The following is a 26,455-nucleotide window of genomic DNA, read 5'->3' as shown; positions in this document are numbered from 1 at the left end:
CTAGGTTCTAGACAGTCCAATTTATCTTTTCTTTTTGAGTCACCTTTTCACCTTGTCACATAATCGCTTATCAACCTTGACCATTTTTAATGAGCGTATGTGTGTACACTTCTTATCCTACTCATCACATGTTTGTAGCTTATTTTTGTGTGACTATAACTATTGATTACCGCTTGATTAAATGGGGTTGGCTCACACATCTTCTCCACCGTGCATCATTTCACTTCACTCTCTTCTCTTCGCTCTGTCCCTCTGATCGCCTGCCCAGATCAATGAATGTACAAAATATATGCATTCGAAAATCCATTCTCGTATTTGACTTATTAAATTCCATGATACACTAAAGCGGATTAAGTCGATAAATTTATACGAGGATCGACAATGTGTATATTTCAATAACATTCATACAATCCAATTGTAGTCAGATCATGGGCCACTAAACAGCCATCACTAAGTCAATATTACATAATAGTTAATTTTGATACCAAAATTAATTCTATTTTTATTTACTTTTGTAAAGATATTCAAAGAACTTTCTGTTTTCTTTACGTTTATTTAAGAAAATAGACAATCAGTTGATCAGTCTCTAAAATTTTCAGTCTGTTTCATTCATAAACATTAATGAATCAATTGAAGTATTTAAAAGAAAAAACTTTGAGGCATTTAATAGGAAAACAGAAATTATACCTCAATCTATATTCTTTATTTTACTCAAAAGTAAGACACTAATCTTCATCATCATAACAGAATAAATAGGATAGACAGATTGACAGATAAATGTATAGACATGTAGGTAGTTTGATTAATAGATATGTAGACAGTCATAATAAAGAAATATATCAGTTGAACGTAATTGAATGCATAATGAATTAGGAATATGGAATAGAGGGAATAATATGTAAATGAAAGAAATCATAGTCAGACAATTAGCTATCATTTATTTCATATCAGAAGGAGTTTCTTTATGGATATTATAGTAATTTTAATATTTGAGATCATGAGTCAATTGAAGCTAGACCACTATGGAAAACCTAGAAGCGACGGACGACTGTTTTGTCCTATTATGGGACTCCTCAGCAGTGCCTATCCACTAACTCGACTCACGAGATTCGAACCCAGGACATATCAGTCTCACGCTCGAGCGCTTAACATCTAGACCATTGAAACAGCCGGCATTCAACAGTGTTAATGTCTAATTTCAATTAATCCACGAAATTGAGCGACACATCCACCAGTGCCATCAGTGAGTTATTATCTCACAACAGACCCGGTTGAATTCCACTGGTCACTGCTTCGTACTAGAACTCATTTGTTTTATTCGTTTGATACGAGCTAAAATTAGAAGTAGTGACGAAGTTTTATTAACTTTCTAATTTACTTTAAGGCCTTTAGTTTTGTATGATTCAGTAATTTTCAGTTTTTGACCCCGATTATCCATTATATTTTATATTTCTGGTGTTAAGTAAACCAGTTGAATTACCATTCTTATTTTAAATGTTTCTTCCTTTTCAGTTGGTAACGACTTCTCTTACAATGTACAGAAATGATACTTGAAAACTGGGACAGATACACATATACGTTTGTTTTTTACTCATTCCAGATTCTTTTTTAGACATTTATTTTTGTTGCTTAAAAATATTATGGAGAAAAGCTGTAAACAGTGTCATTTTGGGATAAAACTCGCCAGGAATGAATATTTACAACCTTAACAGGGCTCGAACTCAAAACCCTATGAACCTCCAGGGAGTGCCAAACATTTAGGTCACTGACTTGGTACTATTTGGTTAATATTTTTAATTTCAGTCATTTTGTTATAGAACTCACAAAGACAGAAATCTTCGAGACTCCTTTATAATAACAACAAATTAGCACGCTCTTTCGCTTATGTGATGCTGAAGGTAAAAAGTCAACAATTTAGTGAGTCAAAATTATTCATAAAAGACAGTTTCGACAGATCTTTGATTTTGATTCATTATAATCCAAAAGCTGTTTAAAAGAACATCTCTGACATTCATATCTAGAATATCTCTATGATTATGCAGTAAAGTGATGTTGTCACAGTGTGATGCAATAATGATAATCACTTTAAACCAATGTAGTTTAATGTATTCATGCGCATATTATTTCAATATTGATTCAAGACAATGAATAACATACTAAACTGTTGTATGTACACCTATTTAATTTGTTTATTCACCAGACATATCAATAATAACCGTTAACAAATCTATAACTTTTCAGTGATCGCACCGATCTAGATAATTTTGAGATAATAGTCAAGTCTAGTTAACTAGAAGATGAGTTTCAATAGTTTTCTGAAATATATAATCCGAGAAAATTTTTTTTAATCTTAGGTTCAGTGTTTGCTTGAATGAATGAAATAAAACTATTCAATTTTTTTCATAAAATAGCTCACTCTGAACTTTATGACTATTTTTCATCAGTTTATTATTAAGGAGACCTAATTATTGATTTCTTTTATTCTTGATTATGGAAGTATCCACTACACAACTGCTTGTAATACACCCCCATATTTGTATTAACATATATATAGATATATCTATACATTTAGTACAACGGAAATAAAAAGACCTTAGTACAAGTTATTAGAACAAAGGAGATTATTTTATTGACCTTGTTAGAAAGAAACACCTTTTTTTATGACAAAAATACTTGATAAATTTAACCATAGACTGATCTATATTTTGTAAAATGATCATAGTATTTTATTCATTAATTTGTTTTAATACAAGTATATAGGTCATTAACGATAATCCTATAGATGAAAGCAAAGATCGAGGCGCACAAATATCAGCTAGTTGACAATGTTAACCTATTTACCAATTTAATCTCCTCAACTCAGAAATTCGAAGGCGTAAAAATCTTATCGATTATATTGGTAATATTATTCCATTTTGTAATGTTTAAGATAATTAATGATTAAGAGACTAAAGTGATTGTTAACCTCTATTGGATATCTCTCTACTGAAATGCAAAGAGATTAAATACAACAAGACGGATTTGCCAATAGTCAATAAAAAATCAGTAAATGTCAATTTCAACTTCGGAGTTGAGGAAAGCACAATCAGTAGGATTTTTAGCGAAGTATTAACCAGAACCTTCCAGCAGCCGAACAAGTGATTCTGTTTAAAACAATGTGTTCAGTAACTCGATAAAAAGTCGACAAGTATTCCATTCATGTACCGTCAACTGTACATCCAACTTTCACAGCAGCTACGTTGGCCTAAAAGAAAAGTGGGCATATTTGAGATTTTTCGGACATGTTCCAAAAAGCCTTCAATTAGAACAGAGAACTACTTTAAACAGAGCAATTACCAAATATCTCTTGGAAACAGGACATCACATCGACACCTTCAAATCTTACAAGGTGATTAATTAATAGCCAATCCCCAGTTTTCTGAAGTTTACTGAAGACACTATTATTGGACGTCAGAGACTTGATTGATGTGTTCAGAAGGAAGTGTAAATGGTATAATTAATTTGTTGTTTTCATACTTTATAAACACAGTGTGTAAATTTACATAATACATTACCTGGGCCTTCGTTCATTTTAATACCAGTGTTGTAGAGTGTTCCTTTACATAATATTTATATTTACATCCTTGCTATGCTATTATGATATGTGGTTACATGAACTTCCAACGAACTCAATAGATTATCTCAAAAATATAGTCTGGATTTGCCAACTCTGCTCGGACCACTAATCGCTGAGATCACAGTCTGATGTCAAATTTTGATTTGATCTCCTCTAGATATCTTTCAACTTATTTTTCATCGGTAAACACGTCTGTTTAGATAAGAGGATGAATTAGCTAGCAAAAACATAACGATGTTATTTCAAATGGCTTACCTATTCCAAATTCTTGTACCAGCCAAACGAGCATGTGCAGGTTGTGGAACACCAATAAAATTTGCTAGCATTAAAGATTGTGTTTCTCTGGCACCATTTAAAGCGGTTAAATCGTTTGACGATTGGTTTTCATCTTCCGAATAAAAATCACTTGATACTAAACCAAAATACGTTCGATCCATGAATGATATACGCCTCTCTTGTAACCATGATGTATTTAATGCCCTATATGCTGGTGCAAGCCATGGATTTGTAAGAAGATTAGCTAAAAGTTGATCATATGGTGCCCAGTAGTCAATAACTTTCGTATCCAGATCATCTCTTGTCTATACAAAAGGTTGAGTAAAGAATATTTCAATTAAACAATTAGGAAATTGGATATTTGATAGGCTGTTTTAAACAAAGTTCTACGAATTGATTTTTCAATTTCAATACTTAGAATCTTGTATATTTTATGGTTAATGATCAGGTAGCAGCAGGATTTACAACTGTAAACTGAATACAACATAGGTTTTGTATTAGTAAGTTTAATGACTTAACAAACGTATAGATTACTCTGTATATCTGTGAATATGAAATCTTGCCGAGTATTAGATAAAAGTATACACAAACAGATAAGTCTTTTTGGATGATGAAATGAATCACTTGGTGTTATATACATTACATACAAATTATTTCAATAATTTAAAGCTCAATAAACAAAGTAGTTTATTTCAAGTTCTAAATTTATTTCTGAGTACCAAGAATTAGAAGTAGATGTGCCATGTTTCGAACTCATAACTATTGAGATGAAAATTATTCGTTCAGGTAACTGGTTGTTTAAAATACCACATGATATGTGATTTTAACAATGATTGATGATTGTTAAATTAATCGCTTTTAGATTTGATCAGATAGTTACAAGATTGACAAGTTACAGAAAGGATTAATCAACTTAGATGAACACGGTGGATCTGATGCAGGTGTGAAAGCGCGGATCGGTAAAGTAAGAGCAGCATATTTACAACTGAAGGACATCTGGAACTCAAAGCAACTGTCAACCAACACCAAGATCGGGATTTTCAATACAAATGTCAAGACAGTTTTAGTGCATGGGGCAGAAAGCTGAAGAACTACGAAAGCCATCATCCAGAAAATACAGGTGTTTATTAACAGTTTTCTACGCGAAATACTTCAGATCCATTGGCCGGACACTATTAGCAACAACCAACTGTGGCAGAGAACAAACCACATCTCAGTGGAGGAAGAAATCAGGAAGAAGCACTGGGAGTGGATAGGACACACATTGAAGAAAGCACCCACTGCGTCACAAGACAAGCACTCACATGGAATCTTCAAGGCCGAAGGAAAAGAGGAGGACCAAAGAACACATTACGCCGAGAAGTGGAAATAGACATGATAAAAATGAACAAGAATTGGATGGAACTAGAAAAGAAGGCCCAGGACAGAGTGGGTTGGAGAATGCTGGTCAGCGGCCTATGCTCCATTGGGAGTAACAGGCGTAAGTAAGTAAGTTTCCTAGGTGATGGGGTCACCAACACCATGCCCAACCCTCCACATTTATCCGGGCCTAGTTCCACCAAGCACATTTTAGTAAATTAGTCGTTAGGTCGTCAGTCATCATATTGGAAAAATACCAAAAAATATGGATTACCATCCTTAAAATGATATTATTTTGTATTTTGAAACCTTAGATCTTTTAACCAACTGTCACTGGTAACTTTGAAGTACAGTCAATATTTATCCTCTTAAAGTACACAAAATTTAAAGTAGCCACTTCATCTTTTTATCGTTAAAAATAGATACTTTATACAAGTGTACAACTGTTAAAAATCAAATGACAGTTCAACAATTCTTTCAATATATCTATACACCTTTGTTTATTTACCTTTCTTAGATAATCATCAACTGTATCTAAATAAGGTAACCAACTGGTACGTTCCAAATGATTCCATGTTTCTTGTTCTATAGTAGGTATTTGAATATTTACACCATTCGATGTCCATTGGAGTGTAGATTTATTATTACTATTAATATTGTACATTTCATGTTCAATTTGACTGATAGAATCTTCATATAAAATTTTGTTGTCGGAATGATAATTCATTGAATTTTCGTTTATATCATTATGATTAAAAACTTCATTGTTGGTACTTGTTTGGCTAAACCAGCTGATTAGTTTCTTACCAATATACATCATATATCTAGACAATTGTTTACTATGATCTTCATAATGTTTACCACAGTCTGAAATTTGGCTTGTCCCTTTTTGAGTCTAAAAATTTATTGGAAGTGAAGAACAAAATAATGATATTAATAATAATAATAATAATAATAATATGGCATGACCTACAATAGAACAAACCAAGTTCGGAAGATAAATGTTGATTGTAATCTTGAGTATTAAAAATTTAAAAACTCAAAACACTAATATCAAATTTTGACGAAGATGAATCCCAAATGGGTTTTTTTATCAAAGATTGACATCAATTGGAAAACTATTGGAAACTAGTGAGAACTGGATGATTGTTCCATTTATGTCAAAGTTGATTTGTTGTTCAGATGTACCATGCCTTAAAATTTAATAGTAATCAAATGAGTTACTTTTCGTCTTAACATTCTAGTGGTTTAATTAAGGAGGCATTTAGTAGAAAACCATCTAATACTCAAAATCACGCAATACACCATTTGCCAATCTTCTTTAAATTGCTTCTTACCAACTTATCTTTCTTCCATTCCTGTTCTTATTCTGAGTGTTTTCTATTTTTCTCTCTCTTTTTACCATATTCCTCTCCTGTCCGTTAGAATCCTACATTCAATTCTTGACATATACTATTTTTATCTGGTCGTACGAGTAGTACATACCAGAATAGTACTGTTGTGGTGTGTGATACTTATATTGACGTAAGTAGTATATCATGTTAGTCGTGAACAGATCTGGCAGCAGAGAGACATGAAGATCAAACAGTAAAGAATAGAAACAGAATGCAATTTGTATGAAAATGCAAGAATAATGAAGTCTGAGTCATTATGAGGAAATTGATGGACATTTTGCAAATTAAGCATTTACTATATGATTGTTAGATTTTATTAACAAGTCCTGTAATTATGTGTTAAATACATTCGATTGTTCCTCACTGGTGTTCTTGTTCACTAATCTGTTTTTTCTAATTGACAGTATGTTGCTTATGATATTTCAGATGATAAATTTGGATTTCTGTACTAAAATTTACATTATTAAGGATACATTAAATAAATATAACCGTAATTCTGAGACAATTTAAAAATGAGTTCATGCACTTTGTAAATTTATAGATCATAACCTGATCATAAAATATTGATACCTTTTACCGATTAAAATTATCATAACCATCTATGGTAATGAGACATTTTTATTGTCGTTGACGTTGGATAGTGATACAAACCGCTTTAATCAACACACATTATATCTAGTTTTAATTATATGAATAATGTTTTGAAAGTGAAGTAAACTAACTTTTTTATTACAATCTTTAGACAGAAAGGTTAGATCCCCAGAACTCACTTGGAAAAAAAACCTAATTTTGTAATTTTATTTATAAAATTTGAATTTCTTTGTTTTCACGTCAAAAGCACTCATTTCATCTTCATGTCGTATTTCCCACTTGGGAGAATCTTAAATGCTATTGGTCCGTTGTATCTTTTAGTATGCTATTTTTTATTTCTCCCTAAGGACGGTTTTGTGCTGTATATATACGTTTTGATTTGTGTCCGTTGTTATTGCTCGTTTTCTGGCTTTTTGCGTAATATACTTCCCCGTTCGGACTTCGACTTCTCTCTCTAGTTAGCGGGGATGGGACTCAATAGATAGGCTAGTTTATTGGTCTTTGGTCACAAGTTTTTGTTCCGTTCGCAGTCTAAGTGAACTCGTAACCGCTTCAAACCTAACATTTATTCAATATTATATTTTTGGTACAATATAGAATTCTCAGCACAAAATATTTTAACAAGTTTCCGTTTCTTAATTCTTAGTCAATCCTGACGACAAATACTGAGTGGTCGCCAGCTAGAAGTAAGCTATCCAGGAATCAATATTTAAATAATGTACATTCTTTTCACTGTATATTGCCAGCAACCATAATGTCTCTGACTGGACATTTTTATGCAACTTGTATAGCAAAAAGCAGTAAACATTGTTCATAAACGTATCTTAATCGGTTGAGCAATTAATAAACATAATGATATATTAAAACAAGCAAAAATCAACTAATTTATTAAAATATCTACAGATAGCCCAGATATTCAAATAGGCCTCTAATTTATGATTAAAGAGTAATGAATTCTTTATTCTCATGATATTTTCATTAAACTTTTCGTATTTAAAAAAACATGATAAGAATGTATTGTTTTTAATGAAATTTTATTCTTTAAGCTGAATGGTTTAGTTGTGGAGATTTCATCATTCTCCTGAATGAAATCATCAGTATAAACTCCATCAAAATCATCCAGATGAGCTATAAATCTTCTCCATCATCTCAGAATATATTATATTTCTCAATTTAAAATTATTCTCTTCTCATATATATATGTATATATTGTGGTGCATCGTTCCTCCAAACAAGGAACAACCAAGAAGTCACCTTTCTTGATCATCAATAGCTGAAAGTCACGACTACCAATGCATAATAAGGCCTGGCCACAACAACAGGAGTGGACGACAACAAGGTTGAGAAAAGAAAGGAGGGAGGCAGTAAGGAACGTGGAAAAGAAACAAATATCAGATATAAAGAGGGCACAACAACAAAGGAGAACGTGGAAACCTTTTGCAGTGGGGGACCTAATAATGTGTAGAGAACAGAAAGTAACATAGAACGGGGATTAGGGTGGGAAAGCTGATCCCAAAGTGGGAAGGACCGTACATTATCACTGAGAGACGTGACTCGGTTTACACGATCCGGAGAGAAGACAAGCAGAAGCGCGAAAATGCTAGTCAACTGCAGAGATAGTTTCAAAATCATTATGAATGTAACTCACGAACAGCACCAAAGAGGACAGCTGTACAGCGATCAGAAAGACTACGAAGACACCTTATTAAAAGGGGAACGAGTGTAGTGCATGCTACTTATATTAACATAATTAGTATATAACGCGAGTCAGGAATGTAATGTCTGACAGCAGAAGATTGGGAAGATCAAGAAAGGAAGAACGTGAATAGAAAGCAATTAGTATAGAAATGCAAGAACAATGAAGTCCGAGACAATTATTGAACATTTTGAAAATTAGGTATTATATTATAGTTGTTCTATTTTACCGAGTAACTCTGTAATGTTGTGCTAAATATAATTCGGTTGTCCTCACCTGTGTTCTCCTTCACTACAATATATATCCATTAGAACTAATAGGGGTTTATTTTACCAGTTAAAGTATTTCATTAACAAATAAGAGATGATACAATTAAGTTTTTCAACGAAATAATAAACAGTTTTCTTCTATGACTATTTCACTTTATTAAAAAAAATAGAAAAAAAAATTATTGATGAAAGATTTTATTCAAGGTCTTTTTTCCCCTTTTCTAGCACATTCGTTCTTTTTTTTCTTCCAAAAACAAAAAAATTAAAGTTTTACGAGTGTAATTATAATTTTTCAGGTCAATTTTTTTAAAAAAAGAGAAACTGGAGTTCATCTTAAATAGAGAAATTTTTTGCAAGAATGATATAAGTTTATATTTATATGAGTATCCTAATGTATGTTGTTGAATGACCTTAGAAATGAATTAAATTGTTTGTTATTTTTCTACTTTATATTTAAATGATAGAAAAATAAAGTGAATAAGTTGGTCTTCCATTTAAATCGTTAGTTAGTTAGTTAATGCTTAATATGAATGAAACATTTAAAGAATGATCATTTGACCGTAAGTTTTTTGAATAGATTTTCATTGTTTGTTTCTGGTTCATTTCTAGATTATCCGAAGTTACTTTATCAATTAGTGTGAATGTAAAAAGGATATAACTGGTAGGTTTTACAAAGCTAAAATTTTTCAACAGATAATTACTTACTTATATACGCCTGTTACTCCTCATTGAGGAGCATAGACTGACCACTAGTATTCTTTATCCAACTCTGTCCTAGACAATCCTTTCCAGGTCTTTTCCGTTGCTATTCATTCTTTTCATGTCGCCTTCCAAATCCAGATAAAGTGTGTTCTTTGGCTTACCTGTTCTCCGTTTCCCTTCAGGATAACAAGTTAGAGCTTGCATCGTGATGCTATTCGGTGATTTCCTCAATGTGTAGCCTATCCACTTTCAACGTCTTTTCTTAATTTCCTCTTCAAATGGAAGTTGGTTTATTGCTGATGGTATCCGGCCATCGGACATTGAGTAACTTGTATAAACAACTGTTAACAAATATTTGTAACTTTTGATGATGGTTGTATTAGTTCTCCAAGTTTCAGTTTCGTACAGTACAACTATCATGACGTTCGTATTGAGGATTCTCACTTTGGAATTGGTTGACAGTTGTTTTGAGTTCCGTATGTTCTTCAACCGTAAGAATGCTGTCCTTACTTTGCTAATCCTCGCCTTTACGTTTGTATAGGATCCTGCTTACTCATCGGTGATGCTGCCCAGATACACAAAATTACCACTCCATTCAATACCTCTCCATCAAAGTGATTTAGTTAGTTCTATCCATGTTGCTTGGTTTTGTGTGTATGTTGAGGCCTATTGATGCAAAGGCTACTGCTGCACTAGTTGTCTTCAGCTGTATTTTTTAGTGTGTATGGGATAGAAGAGCTAGGAAATCTGCGAGGTCCAACTCGTCTAGTTGCATCCAAGCTATCCATTTTATTTTGTGCTTCCAGTCAGATGTCTAGGTCTTCATAATCCAGTCAACAAGCAGAAAAAAAAGAAAAAAAGTGGGAGTTAGCAGCCATGTATGGTACAGGTCATCACTTGGAATGCAACTATCAACCTTCATCCATGCACGACTTTACACTGTAGTCCGTCGTATGAATTCTGTATGATGTTTAAGATCTTCTCAGTTACACCATAGCGTTGAAGAAGAGTTCATAATGTTCTCCTCTTCACACTATCACATGCTTTCCCACAGTCAAGGAAGTTGATGTATAGTGACGAGTTCCATTCGATTAATTGTTCAACGATAATCCATAGTGTTGCGATTTGTTCTGCGCAAGACTAGTCTTCACGCAATCCAACCTGTTGACCTCAAGACCAAGTGTCTACTGAATCTTTCATCCGGCTCATCAACACTCTTGAGACTCCTTCCAGGTACTGTTAGTAGTGTGATGTCTCTACAGTTCTCACAGTAGCTCAGATCTCCTTCTTGGGTATCTTGATGAGATGTCGTTTTTTCAGTTCATCGACACTCCTAAACGTTCCTGAATAAAACATAAAACATACTTGCAGTTACTTTTTTATTTGACTTCATTGCCTCGGCTGGTATATTGTCATGTCCTGCTGCCTTCCTATTGTTGATTTATCTGATGACCATTTTGATTTGTTCGATCGTTGATGGAGTGACATCTATAGGAACGTCTGTGCGTGTTGCTTCGATGTCCACTGGGTTCAGTTGAGTTGGTCTACTCAAGAGTTACTCAAAGTGTTCTACCCATTTGTTCCTCTGTTCTTAAATCTCAGTGATTGGTTGGCCTTCTTTATTACTGATCGGTCTATCCGGTTTACTACACTTTCCTGCTAATTTCTTCGTTATATCAAATAGTTGTTGTATATTTCCTTATCTTGCAGCTTTTCCGCTGTCGTTGTTAGGTCTTCCACATATTTCTGATTTTCAGTTCTGATGCTCCTCTTCACTTGTTCGTTTGCTTCTGTGTACTCAGCTTGAACCTTGACGTTTTCCGTTCTTGTTCGGGTGTTAATAATTGCTGTCTTCGTGTTCTTCCTTTCTTGAATCTTTTCTAGGGTTTCGACAGAGATCCATTCCTTATGATGTTGTTTCATGAGGCCCATTGCTTTCTGAAACGTAGAAGGTGATCCTGATTTCATCCCTTTCCAGTTGTCCTCCATAGTAGTTTCCTCTTCTTTTAGTAGATCTTGTAAGATTTGAACCTCGTTGTTGAGAGCTAGCTTGAATTGATTGAGTTCATCAGTATCTCGAAGGAAGACTGTATTGAACCTTTGTAATTCTGTTTGTCTCGTTGTCCAGTGCTTCTTTAGATTTAGTTTAACCAAGGCAAACACTAAGTGGTAGTGATCTGAAGCTACTGTATACCATTGTCTAAATGAGCTATTACCACATATCGGTAATGTTTAATCAAACTTTTAAACAAATAATCATATTACAGTAACAATATTATGGTAGTCATGTTAATATCGTAATTACTTTTTTTTAGTGTTTAAACCCATAACGAAAATATGAAAGTGAACTTGACGTATAACTGAATGATAGAATTAGAAAATGATCTATGTTGAAAAAGTATTTTGTCATCCATAACTATGTAAAAAAACACATGGTAGTACTCAAAAGTAGAAAGGTTAACGTCTTCAACATTTAATGAATAGAGTATGAAAACATATATTGCAAAACAATACTTGGATATTTAAAACTGCTAAAGTTTGAACCATTAGTGTGTTATGCTTTAACTTGATCCAGGTTTTACTCAAGAACATTTTACTAAAATCCTGTTACCGCAGATTTTGTTATGATATTTCACCATAATCAATCATTTCCAAAAATGTTTCTTCAATTACCTTGTTAAAATGATTCTCTAACCTTAAAAACTTTATTGTGTACTCTTTTCAATGTGATTCACTGTGTCTGTTATTAAAATGACTACTTCTGAATGAAGATGAAATAAACTGCTCACAAGAAGGATTTAATGATATACACTCATACATATTATAAAATTCTCAAGAGATTTGATAAAAATCTGAGTCACATAAATGGATAAACAATTTTTGAGTTTGTTACCTACATAACATAATGACTAATGGTTTAGTCTATTACAGTACGAATGACATGAAAAACCTGATTGTTTTTTCAGTCGTTTGCGACACGTAATCACATCTTAAGGAGCAATTATATGGCATAGTTAATTATATTTGTTGATTAGAGATGCGTAATTGTAGGACAGTGTAAATATTTGTTCACTTAATGAATGATTAATCTTACTTACTTACTTACGCCTGTTACCCCTCGTGAAAGAGCATAGGCCGCTCACCAGCATTCTCCATCCAACCCTGTCCTGGGCAATACTTTCCAGCTCTTTCCAGTTGTAATTCATCCTTTTCATATCTGATTATATTTCCCGACATATTGTGTTCTTTGGCCTTTCTCTTTCTCGCTTCCCTTCAGAATTCCAAGTTAGAGCATGCCTCGTGATGTAGTTTGATGATTTCCATAATGTATGTCCTATCAATTTCCATTGTCTTTTCCTAATTTCTTCTTCAGCTGGAAGCTGGTTTGTTCTCTCCTACAGAAGGCTTTTACTGATGGTATCCGGCCAATAGATGCTGAGTATCTTGCGTAGACCACTATTTATAAATACTTGTAACTTTTTGATGATGGTTGTATTAGTTCTCCAAGTTTCAGCTCCATACAGTAGAACTGCCTTGACGTTCGTATTGAAGATTGTGACTTTGATATTGGTTGAAAGTTGTTTTGGGTTCCATATGTTCTTCAATTGTAGGAAGGCGACCCTTGCTTTGCCGATCCTCGCCTTTACGTCTGCCTCTGAACCTCCTTGTTCATCGATGATGCTTCCTAGGTATGTGAAGGACTCTACATCTTCCAGAGTTTCGCCACCAAGAGTGATTGGATCGCTGTTAAATACCATCCACTTTACAAATCATTTTGATTTATTTTAGGAATTAAATCAATCCTTTTGTGTGTTTTTCTAAGCATTATAGGGAATTACAGGGTTTCAGTTTTCAAAGCATAAGTAGTAGGGCAACAGAATACTGGATCATATTACATTTTCCTGGTTCTTCGATATCATTCCATAACAAGCTTCATTTAATAGAAAATGGAAGAGTTATCACAATGTTTTCAGATTAGGCTACATTCAAACAGTCCCTATTTCAATCAGCCATTATCAAGTTTAAAAGTTCGTCATGAATCTAATTACTAATATTACAGTTAAGAAAAAATCTCACGATAATGGACAATAGAATGAATTATTTGAATAATTCCTGCAAATCCTAAAGACTAAACTGAATAAACTTATGAACTATTAGACAGAAATCATTGTTACACCATCTCGTTTGGCTGTAATCGAGACTGATCAGTCAGAATTTTTAGCAGATTATCGTAATCCATATATATGTTCAATGAATCAATATAAATAATCGATTAACTTTGTGTCACGTATCACACTGATTACAGTTTATCTATGGTTTCAAAATAAAATATGAGATGTATACCATTTAGATGTATTACAACAATATACAATACACGTTTCTCATTTCATTAATAAGAATAATTGTTTTTATCAATATTCAGATAAAATGCTAAACAACAACTTTGGCAAATCACTTTTTTGTTACTAAATGCCATAAATATAAGGCAAAATAGTCGATGTATTACAGAATAGTCCATGTAGTAATACATTATAAACACTAGTTCCGTTAATAAATCATATATAAATATGTATATCAAGTGTTAGAATATCATATATCTTGAAGTAGTCTCCTTAAGAGGTTGGTGGTGGGCGGCAAGGAAATAACTACTGTATCCATCTTTTCTACAAAATATATTTATTAACACAGTGACTAGGAAAATTTATTTTGTTTTTATCGGTTTGTTTATATCGTCTATAAAGGGTAATATAAATGTTTTAACCTAATTTTATTAGAAAAGTAATGAGTAATGAATTCATTCTGTCTATGGATAGTGTAATTACAAATTCACCGAATAATTTTTTTCTGAGAGCAGAATAGAATTTGAAAGGTAATTATTATTACTTGGAAGCACTGAACGGCCGTTTCGTCCTGTTGTGGGACACCTCAGCAGTGCGCATCCAGGTTTTCCATGGTGGTCTAGCTTCAACTGACACATGATCTCAACCACTGAAATTACTATAATATCCAGAAAACCCCTTTTGAGATAAATATTTGTTTGGATTGAACACTGATGAGTAATGTAATGAATGAAAACTAAGGTGAGGATAATCAACTAATCTTTGATGCAAAATGTACAGTGATTTCGTAAAATATGAAAATCATACATTAAATACAATATTTGCACATCTTCTTTGAGTTGTCCTTTACATGCTTCACGATTCTTCCAATTCGGTCTTTATTCCAGTCACTCTCTGTTTCCCTTCCTGTCCACTTCAATTCAGTTTTCTCAATCTTCTACTGGCAGGCACTCCACCTCCAGTCGTTGTTACATACTACTCATACCTGTCGACATAAGTAACACATATCACGCTCGTTCCCTTTTAAACGGCCGCTCCTACAGTCGTTCTGCTGGTCGAGGAGCTATCTACTTTGTCGCAGTCTACCCACCGCTCTCAAATGAAATGTCAAGTCCGCCCGCTCGCTGATCTCCGTGGCGGCACAGACCTGCCGGGCCATCTGGATCCGATGTTTGTCCGTCACCTGGTACGTCTCACATCTTTTTCACGCCGACAGTAACTGCAACACCAAGCGCCGCCTCACCAGACCACTCCACTCGATGTCTCATTCCTGGACCAGACCGCATCAACTGATGACTTATCTACCTGCCCCGCAACATCGTCAGCAGAACTGTACCCTCTCCTCCTCCATCTTCGGTAGAGACAACAAATATTATGAACGAGGACTTGGTGATGAGAAAAAATTCAGATCGCACTGATCATTATAAAATCTATCATTTTTGCCCTACTAACGGATAATCAACTAGCAAATGAAGACAGATAATTCGTATGAATGATAATTCAGACTGAAACAGAGTTAAATTCAGTGATAATTACTGTATAGAACATAATTGTGTTTCTGACAAAAAATTTCGATAAACAAATAATCAAACATCATGTGTTAAGAACGTTTTTGGAAAATATTATCTTAAGTTATAAATATACGTATTTCTATGAAAGCATTATCTACCATCTAGTTTGAAGTCTATGACAGGAAAGCATTCCTTGTAGAAATTAATGTTCTAAAGATTAGTACAATTCTTCCTTTGAGAGTAGTCTTAATAATTTTTCTAGAATATTCGGATAATTTTTCCCACTACAAATAGATATCATCTGAAGAACAATTTGGTTTCAAGAAGAACTAGCTCATTTTTTCGCATGAGACATCTCAAAAATGCACACAGCTTTACACAGGTTAGAACTTAGAAAGTTTCTTGACAACTATGATACTTTTCGACTTTGAACTTATTTTTTTGTCACAATTTATCTATGAGGTTTAAGTACCTTCGGTATCACTTACAAACTCTTGACCTCCGAACCACTGAGCCGGCATCCATAAGTTTACATATCTAACTTCGACATTAATTGATTCATTGATAAACTGAATAAGTTGTATAATAATGCTCAAAGTTGTAATAATGGTCACTTAGTCAGGAAGAAGCAAATAAATAGTATAGTAGCTTATTATATTGTCAATGCATACGTTTACGTTTATTAACGTTTTAAACTAAGAATATACACAAGGTTATGGATTAGTTTACATCAAATACATTTCCGTTGATCAGATTAGTAAATTTTATATAAGATAATGTATTCATAAGGTAGTTTCTAAAATTAATGGTGTAACTCATGACTGCATGCTTTATAGATTTATTTGACAGTATTACTACATCCCTAATAGCAGTTCCCTAATTCCTTACATCGAATTGTATCAGTACTTTTTCAGTTATACAAAGGAAAGTAACCAGTAGAGTCCGTAGGATGATATAATGAGTAGTTAAATTAATATTTTGACAAATCAATTAAAATTTGTTTAGATGAGTTTCAACTTGATAAAATAAGTTTTGTCTTACATATTTGGTAAATTTAATTGCACTTCAGTACTCATCAACTGTATTTACTTTATTGTTTCTACTTTGATACAATAAACATTGTTTACCTGATATTTCTATACATTTACTAAATAATACTATTTTTTTTCGTTAATTAAATTATGGTTACCAAAACACCTGGAAGCCATGTTCCAGTCATCGTATTTTTGACGAGACTTGAATTTATGGACGAACCAATCACATATGAGATAACACGTCTCGGATTTTGGTGTGAAATTCACTCATCCATTTTCGTAAATAGAGTTTTGGCATTATAGCTGATGTCAGTTCATGATGAAAACCCTAATTCTAATTTTTAACCTTAATCAACAATTGTAAATCATAACCCTCGTTTAGTCGTAGTTATTAGGTGGACAATCTCAAGGTCAGTTTAGCATCGCTCAAAGATCGTCCATAAATTATAATCTCACCGTATTTTTTTAAAGAATTAATATCTAAAAAAGAGATTATTTCAAATGAAATGTGATTCATTGCATTCACCCACTAATTACGCAAAGAATAACAGAGAATAACAATGAATTAGGATAAAAACTGACATTTACATCACAAGAGAAGAATTAAAAAAAATAAATAAACGATCGAATGAGATTTGAGTTTATGGATGAAAAGGCAACTGATTATTCTTCTATCTACTTGCCCAAAATTTACAACTTTTATTCATTTCGAATGTTTTTGTTTTCATTTTCAAATATTAATTCTTTTTACCACTAATACTACTAACACTAAGACTACTACTACTACTACTAGTATTATTATTAATGTGTTGTGATTTGGTCAATGTTTAGTAAACAAGCTCATTGTTATCTATCTGTCTATTTGTCCGTGTGTGTTGTATAAATTTCTAGTATCACTTTATTTTCTTAGTAATTAGTAAGCATTGAATAACTAGTTCTATTCTATTTTTTTTGTTTGTTTATATTTATTTAAAGTTTTGCGCTTGTTACATTTTATTTTGATTTATTCTAAATGGTTTTGTGTTATGTGTGTTTTAATCTTTCAAAGTAGTTATGGGTTTACTTATCTGTTTGGTTGCTTGTTTGTTTAAAGTTTTTCTATTATTATTATTATTATTATTATTTAAATTTTTAATATCAGCTTATTGGTTTTATTTTCTTTACCTCATACACCCACCCCACCACCACCACGCACACACACACACGGAGATTGAGATAAAGAGATGACTAATATGAATTTTTAATTATTTATTTGCATTTGTCATTAAAAGTGAAATTTGGCATCGATGTTATTTATTTATTTATTATTATTATTTTTGTTGTTGTGATCCATGTTTCGCTAATTATTTATCTTTTATTTATCAGAAAAGTTATAGGGTATTTTAAAGCTAAACTATTATTATTAGTAGTAGTAATCAAAGTAGTAGTCGTATTTTCTGCATGAAATAACCAGAAAATTGTTAGTTTATACAAGTAATTGTTCTGTGATATCATATTGAGCTTATCCGATTAGATAAAGGAAGATATGAATGATATGGTGTAAACATAACTTTTCAAATGCTCATTCTATTCAAAAGTTAATTCGGTTTATTAACTTCATGAGTTTCAGAATTCTAATCATTATGTTTATTTGTTTTTTTTAAAAAGTAAACCCATTCAACTCTGTCATATACTCGCTTTTTTAATTTGAGTAATAAGAAGATAGGCATTTTCATCCAAGTACCGCTTTCCGTATAAACTCAGTAATTATGCTCAAGACTAAAGGAATTAAGAAAGAATTTAAGGCTTATATATTTTGTTACTGGTTTACTAAAATCATAATCACCATAAATACAAAGTCAGTCAGTCAGCCACAACGAAGGACCAGGCACATATGTGCACCGATCTAAGGTGCTATACCTCATTAGCACAACACGATGAACACCGGGTTCATAATCTGCAGTCACACGTTACAACAGTAGTTTATTCAGTGGTGGTAATATATAAGAGAAAGATTGCACACAAGGATATAGTACAGGAAGAAAGAATTAGTTCGTAAACATAAAGGTATAAGTTAATTTTAATCTCATAGTATAAGGGGAGACAGAGAGTGAATACACCTTTGCCACTGTGATCGATTCTGAGCCATGTCACACAGAGTCTCCAACAATTGGTTGCGATAGTCCCGCGGACCCCAACCAACTAGTCTGCATCTACGTACATGGCTCAGATCAGAAGTTAGTAACTTCAAGCACTGATTCCACGTTTTTATTTGGCCGCTTCTAACTTTCTTCCAACCATCCTCAACACTAGTCAGCATTGCACGTCATGCTATTCGGTGTTCAGGCATACTCAACACGTGGCCCAACCATCTCAGTCGATGAACATTGACAACCTCATCAACTGCTTTACCATCGTTCCCAAATACCCTGTGTCTTACCTAACCACTACTTACCCAGTGATCCCTGCGGATGCGAGCAATATTTCCAATACATCTGTGATCATATACTAGTAGCCTACGAGTATCCTCTACTGATAATGGCCCTTGTTTCTCAGCCAAAAAGTAGAACAGGACGAACTGCTGCGCAGTGTACTCATCGCTTATATTCTTTTTGAACAAGTTTCATAGTGTCATGCAGTATATCTATAGTCATATCCTTACCTATAGTATCCAATAACATACGGAAAATTTCTCAAATAGGAAAAAATTACTAATCATATACACACGTAAGTATATGTATCGATAAATTAAAAGATGCAAATGGGCTGTTTTTCTTTGAAACTCCAATTTTTGGAAAAATCAGAATGACTGACGTTTACAATTTAGATTTGTTTTATCCTCTTCAACTAAGTTAACCTAAAATAACAAAATGTTATCATCACTCAAATGCAAACACTTTTAAAAATAAATTTATTCAAGTGATAAATATGATAAACAAATGAAGGGAGAGAGAGAAAACCATATTTCCGAGCCAGAAAAAATTCTATTACGTATTACGTAACTCTACTTTGATTAGTGAGAATGGAATCATTATAATTTATTTATCATCTCTCTTGGTCTTCTCACGTTTTATTGTTATCGAAGAAGGTTTTCCGTCTGACCTACTACAAAAAGAGATTGTATGCTCTTGGGATTACTCGTCGTTTACTCTTACAATTTGTCAATTTTTGCATATTACCTATTATTCTTTACTGTTATCCATTATTCTTTCCCGGGCTTTTGAGAAAAGACTTTGCTGTATTACGGAGAGTGCTGAAGGCAGTTAGCAAGGTGTGTGGTGAATCTTTCGAGGTCATAATTAATATGGTTGTGGATAGACGTCTAAAGTCATGCAAACTCCTGGTAGGTGTTATTTTATCAGACACTAACCATCCCCTTCACTCTTATCTTTCTCCTTGTATATCTTCTGGTAGAACGAGACGTAGTTACATTAAAATCCATGCACGCAAACAAAAGTATAAAAGTTCTATAATACCTCACCTAGCAAATATACTCTATGACGAACAGGTTGTTTGAGTTAACCTAGTCAATAAACTGCATTCTTAACATGTCCTTAATTTCAAAAGTTGTACAGTTTTTTGGGTTTTATTTTTTAAACCTTTTTCCCCTTTTTTGTCTTTGTTTCTGTTTTTTGTGTAAGAAACTTGTTGAAATACCCTGTGCTGAGAATTTCTATATTGTACCAAAATATAATATTGAATGAAGCCATTAATAATAATAATAATCTATGATTCATTTGAAACAGCATCTTATACTGGCATAATACATTTATATTTCCGCTGTTATCAAATTAACATGTCTAATCTATATAGGAAATAAAATTTGATGTAGGTTACATGTTATAATTTATTTAACACAGAAAACTATTGAGATAGTGGAAAAGATTTGTAGCTTAGGTGGATAATTTTGATGGGGTTTTGTTCGCTGAGCTGAATAGTTTGGTCGTGGAGCTTTCATCATTGTTTTGAACGACATCATCAGCACAAACCTCAGGTAGTCTTCTACTTGAACGATAAAAGCTCCACGACCAAACCATCAAGTTCAGAGAATAAAACTTCATTAAAAACAGAAACGTATTTCGTTTCTTCATAAGAGGAACAGATATAATATGTAAATAATAATAAATGTCCAAATTTCTATATGCATATATAAAATTTTAATGAGGATAATTCTATATGAAGAATATTCATTTACATAATATTTATTCAAGGATTATTATTTATAAATACAAACTAATGATCCAATAGATTATTCATATGTAAAGCAAATACATTTTATCAGAAAGGGTTTTGTGGAGATTTTTAGAAATTTCACTGGTTGAAAACACCGTTGGATACCGGCTCAGTGATTTAGTTAGTTGGCCGTCTAGTGCTTCCAGGTTTTACATGGTGGTCTAGCTTCAATTGACTCATGATTTCAACCAATGAAAATAGTTTATCGTGTTGGTTGGTATTGTTATAACTAGTCAAACTGTAATGGACGAGAACACTAGTAGAGACAACCGAATATATTTTAATATGACATTACAGAATATCTTGGTAAAATCTGAGAACCATATAGTAAATAATTCATTTGCAAACTATTTATCAATCATCTCAGACTTTGTTATTCCTTCGTTTTCATACCAATCACCCCCTGTTATCATTCTCTCCTCTTTGATTTTTTCAACATTCTGCCTCCAGATATTTCCTTTTTAGTTGGTGTATTTTATTTATTATGATACAAATTATGATATAATTCGTGTCTATATGAAACATTTAACTGCAATTTACATGATTTAACGGATCAAACAGATTAGGTAATAAATAATCACAGGAAGAATGGGCTGATTAAACTGTTTAAATGTATATTTAATAACTAGAGAAAGAATATATAAAGTAACAGACATAATATGTTCTATATATTGAAGATAGCTGTTGACTTATCATCATTAAGGTAGATATGGTTGAACATAATATTTTAATCCTATGTTGCTATTTCATCCTTCATGTAGTAAACTATAAGTTTGGAAATGACATAATAAAATCATTTATACTAGAGATGCTCAAAATGGTCCTTACTACATCTTTGCCCAATCATGTTAGAACATGGTGAAGAGCACGAATTTGTAAATTTCTAGAACATTGACCAGTCAAATTGGTTGTACAGGATCAGTTAAGTTTGTAAATACAAAAAAAGGATAGTATAGCTTATTCATCATTCATTTTTGACTTTAATATCTGTTCAGCGTGTAATATCGAATACCGTAATTTTACTTATAAATTTTCATTAGTGTTACAGAATAAAACCTTTTTATTGTTAAACTATGCTAAATTATTTTTTCATAGGTAGTACAGCGTAGTTTATTGAGTTCACTACTATAAATAGAAGAAACTGTTGGTAACAGAATAACTGTTAAGTGAGATTTTAACAATTTTTAATTATTTCACCTTCTTCACTCAAATTAGCTTCTAAATATAACGGCTTTATTCATGCAAGTAAATATTTTAGGACAATCATTTCTAAATTACTCGGAAGTTAATCAGATCTATTTATTTTTGAATTGATCACAATCATTTACGTATTACATAACCAAGTCGATATAAATTCACTATTTTACCAAAACTATGGACATTTATAAACTAGCTTCAATTGACTCATGATCTCAACTCTTGAAATTACTACAATCTCCACAAAACCCCTTCTGATACTCATCAACATATGGTCACTAGTGACTGGCCTCTAGATGTATATCCTGGAGTTCTAGTGAGAAGCAGTGAACAGTGGAATTAAACCGGGTCAGTTGTGAGATAGGAACTCACTCAAGGCAATGGTGGAGGTGTTGCTCAATTTTAAGAATCGGTCGAAGTTAGACATTAACAGCGTTGGATGCCGGCCGGCTCCGAGGCCTAGTGGTTAAGAGCTCTCGCGCGACACTGATAAGTCTTGAGTTCGAATTTCGCGAGCGCGATCGTGGATACGAGCTGCTGAGGAGTTCCACAATAGGACGAAAGGGCCGTCCAGTGCTTCCAGATTCTTCATGATGTTCTAGCGTCAATTGACTTATGATCTCAACTATTGAAATTACTACAACCTCCACAAAACCCCTTCTGATACAAATTTATAAATTGTTAATTCATCTTTTATCCTGCAAATACGTTTTTCTTCATATCTGGAAAATAATTCCTATGTATTGATAGTAGTGTGAAGTGAAAAGAATTGCTGTGAAATATGGAATCTTCACTGCGGCATCTATCTAATCCTTCTGTTACTAGGAGAACATATTTAGCTATGAAATCAGCTAAGACACATAAATAATTCAAACAACCTTCAGAATTAAACTCAAGTGAAAACAAGTCTTCAAAATAAAGTGAACTGGTCTAGCTATTCAGTGGATGTCTCAAATAGTATTGAACCTCCAATGGAATGAATACAATTATCTTGTTTTTTCAGATAGTGGAGAAGATTTGTAGCTCGGGTGGATGATTTTGATGCAGTTTTGTCCTTTGAGCTGGATGGTTTAGTTGTGGGGCTTTCATCGTTCTTCGGAACGATATCATCAGCACAAACTTCAGGTAGAAGTGAAATGTTCGAATTTCTCCACATGTGGTTCACATCTTTTCCTGTACACCTCGATGTTGATTGATTCTTGTTGAACTTAAACTTGCAATTGTTTACTTCATTATTTTGATTGTATCTTTTATTTGTTTGATTTTTGTTCCTATGTTTGTGCTCAGAGAACAAAACTCCATCAATATCTTGTGTTTCACTTTTGTACAACTAATATAGGGATTATCAATCATCAGTAGAGTTCAACATCTTCGAGAGTGAAATAGATAACACTTTTCTCATAGAATAATGGTCTTTTATTATCACAGATAAATTGAAATTAAAAGCTTAAACAGTCAAATTCCAGCTTATTGGTCTACGGATATTAGTCTACTAGGGAACTGCAGTATTACAGGTTTAGTCTCATTCAACGTAATCAGTTCACAGTTCAGAGAAATATCCAAAATTACAGTGAAACAATTCAACGATTCCTCATAAAATTCCAGTTTATCATTTCATATTTCGTTTTTACAGATGAGTGTTAACTTTTAGCCTTAGTTACACATCTCTGGTTTATTCAATAACGAACAATCATTTTCATGTTTCATTGTTTAAGTTAAAAATGATTGAAAATTTGAAGAAAAAAATTGATTTATCTATTGGATGGATAACATATAAAAGTGATTTAAGGTATGAATATGAATATAGATAAAACAAATTCACAATATTGAATAGCTAGCCATAGAGTTTATCTCGTGATGATTTACTGTGGTTAACACATTTAATAGAAATACATTGTGTGTATGTTACAAGAATCGTGTATAATATAACAGTAGATGAAGCTACAATATATTAACTGTGACAAATCATATATATATATATATAATGGTTCTATTTCTTCTTGTCTATCTACCTATTCAAACGTCTAGCTACCTATCCATTTATCTATTTATCTACCTTCGGCCTACCTAGTATATCTTCTGTGATTGAAAGACTGTTATCACTTTCGAAATTATTGATTTATTATTATTTAGATATGAGAAATACGGATAAATTTATTTTTCTTTTGACGTACACTTAGTTAATATAAAATGAAAGAATGAGGTGAACATAATTAAAATAGAAGGAGAGAAAAATATTCTCAAGTATGATCAATAATATGATCCATCAAACAATATTTTGAATTTTACATTATGTTTCAATGAATAATTTAACTGTTTATTTAATTCAATTAGGAGAAACATGTATTACTCAATATGTTTCTTCATTATAAAAGCGTAAATCGAGGATAAATTGTTTTATTGAACAAACTAGATGCCAGCGAAGAAAGAAATCAGGAAGAAGCGATGGAAGTGGATAGGACACACATTGAGGAAGGCACTTAATTGCGAAGTAAAGCAAGCTCTAACATGAAATCCCTAAAGCCAAAGTAGGAGAGGAAGACCAAAGAACACGTTACGCCGAGAAATGGAGACAGACATGAGAAGAATGAACAGCGATTGCATAGAACTAGAAAAGAAAGTTCAAGAGAGAGAGAGTGGGTTGAAGAATCCTGGTCAGTGGCCTTTGTTCCATTAGGAGTGACAGGCGTAAGTAAGTAAATAAGTAAATTGTTTTATTAGCAAAGCTTATGTATTTTATTCCATACACTTGTTCTAATGTGCGTATCTACATATAAATAAGAATTTTCGAGTGTAAATTATACAGAGAACAAATTTGTTACTTAAAACATTTAATTTACATTCATATTTTGTCTGTGAAAAAAAAAGATTTTCCACATAATTTTTTTTTTGTTAAAAACTTAGTTACCAAGCCATTTTTTCTAACACTTGTTGTGATGTTTCCAAAAACTACATGAACTACACACAAACATACAATGTACACATGTACAAATAAATTAGAACGAGTAAAATAAAAAAACTAGATACAAAGTGGTTAGATGAACAATAATACAAAAAAGTAGATTAATTTGAATCTATTTAAGTAATATTATACGATATTCAATAAATTTCAAACAAATTATTACTTCCATATGTAATTGTGAATGTAATTAAAAATTAAAAAGCATTAAATCATTTTGGGTAATAAGGATATAAGAGGAAACATGTTTTTTGTTGTTGTTGTGGTTGTTGACATAATTGGTTCATAATTTTATATTAATTTCTGTTAATTAGTGACTTGATTCTTATGAATTGAAGATTGAATATTTTAAAACAGAATGATGATTAGAGTTATCGTATGATTTCATATAGTAGTTTTAGAATTAGGCATTCATAATTTTAATTTCAATAGTTGAGATCATGAGCCCTTTGAAGTTAGACCAACATGGAAAGCCTGGAAGTACTGGACGGCCATTTAGTCCCATTATGAGACTTCTCTGTAGTGTGCATCCACGAAACCGTCTTGCGAGATTCCAACCCAGGACCCATGAGTCCTGCACATGAGCGCTTAAGCACTAGACCACTGTGCCGGTCAGCATCCAATGGTGTTAATCGCTAACTTCAACTAATCCATTAAATTGAGCGACATGTCCACCATTGTGACCAGTGGATTTCAACTGGGTCAGTTGTGAGATAGCAACTGACTAATGACAATGATCTCAACTATTGAAATTACTACAATCTTTACAAAACCTCATTCTGATACTATCCATCATTTCAGCACATGATTTTAACGAAGGACTTGAAATTCTTTTGGGTTATACAATTATGAATACAAAATGTGAAAATGACATTTCACTAATCCCACTGTAAAATTTCCCTTGTCTGTTAATATTTGTCATAAATGTTTGAGAAACAAATTTCAAATTAACGTACAAAAATTTTGTGTTGTGTGCTACTGATGTCGACAGATATAAGTAGCATGTATCATCAATCGAAAGTGAAGTGCCTTAAGGCAGAAGGTTGAAGAAGATCAGAGAGAAGAGAACGAGAACAAAGAGTGATTGGTAAGAAAATGAAGGAACAATGAAGTATGAGAAACTCGATTGACATTTTGCAAATGAACTATTTACTGTTTGGTTCTCAGATTTCACTAAGAGATTCTGTAATTTTGAATACAAACACATGCGATTGTTTCCATTTGTGTTCTCATTCACTACACTTTTATCCAACTAAACACAAGGTACATAAAAAGTTTTGCTAATTAAATGTAGATTCT

General features: G+C 32.7%; 1 protein-coding gene across 1 annotated transcript in view; it reads right to left on the bottom strand.

Annotated features, from left to right (window-relative positions):
* MS3_00006174 (uncharacterized protein) overlaps positions 1–26,455 on the bottom strand; it is a gene marked incomplete at its 5' end in the record, with an annotated part of 262,766 nt that overhangs the window by 45,735 nt on the left and 190,576 nt on the right. Inside the window, 2 exons of the mRNA XM_051214293.1 lie at positions 3,872–4,197; positions 5,760–6,146. Coding sequence (XP_051067446.1) covers positions 3,872–4,197; positions 5,760–6,146 — 713 coding nt within the window. The remainder of the gene's footprint in view (positions 1–3,871; positions 4,198–5,759; positions 6,147–26,455) is intronic.

This window comes from Schistosoma haematobium, chromosome 2, assembly GCF_000699445.3.
Source record: "Schistosoma haematobium chromosome 2, whole genome shotgun sequence".
In the NCBI taxonomy this organism is placed as follows: Eukaryota; Metazoa; Platyhelminthes; class Trematoda; order Strigeidida; family Schistosomatidae; genus Schistosoma; species Schistosoma haematobium.
Note: the sequence above shows the minus strand (reverse complement) of the source record. Positions and strands in the feature narration are given on the sequence as shown.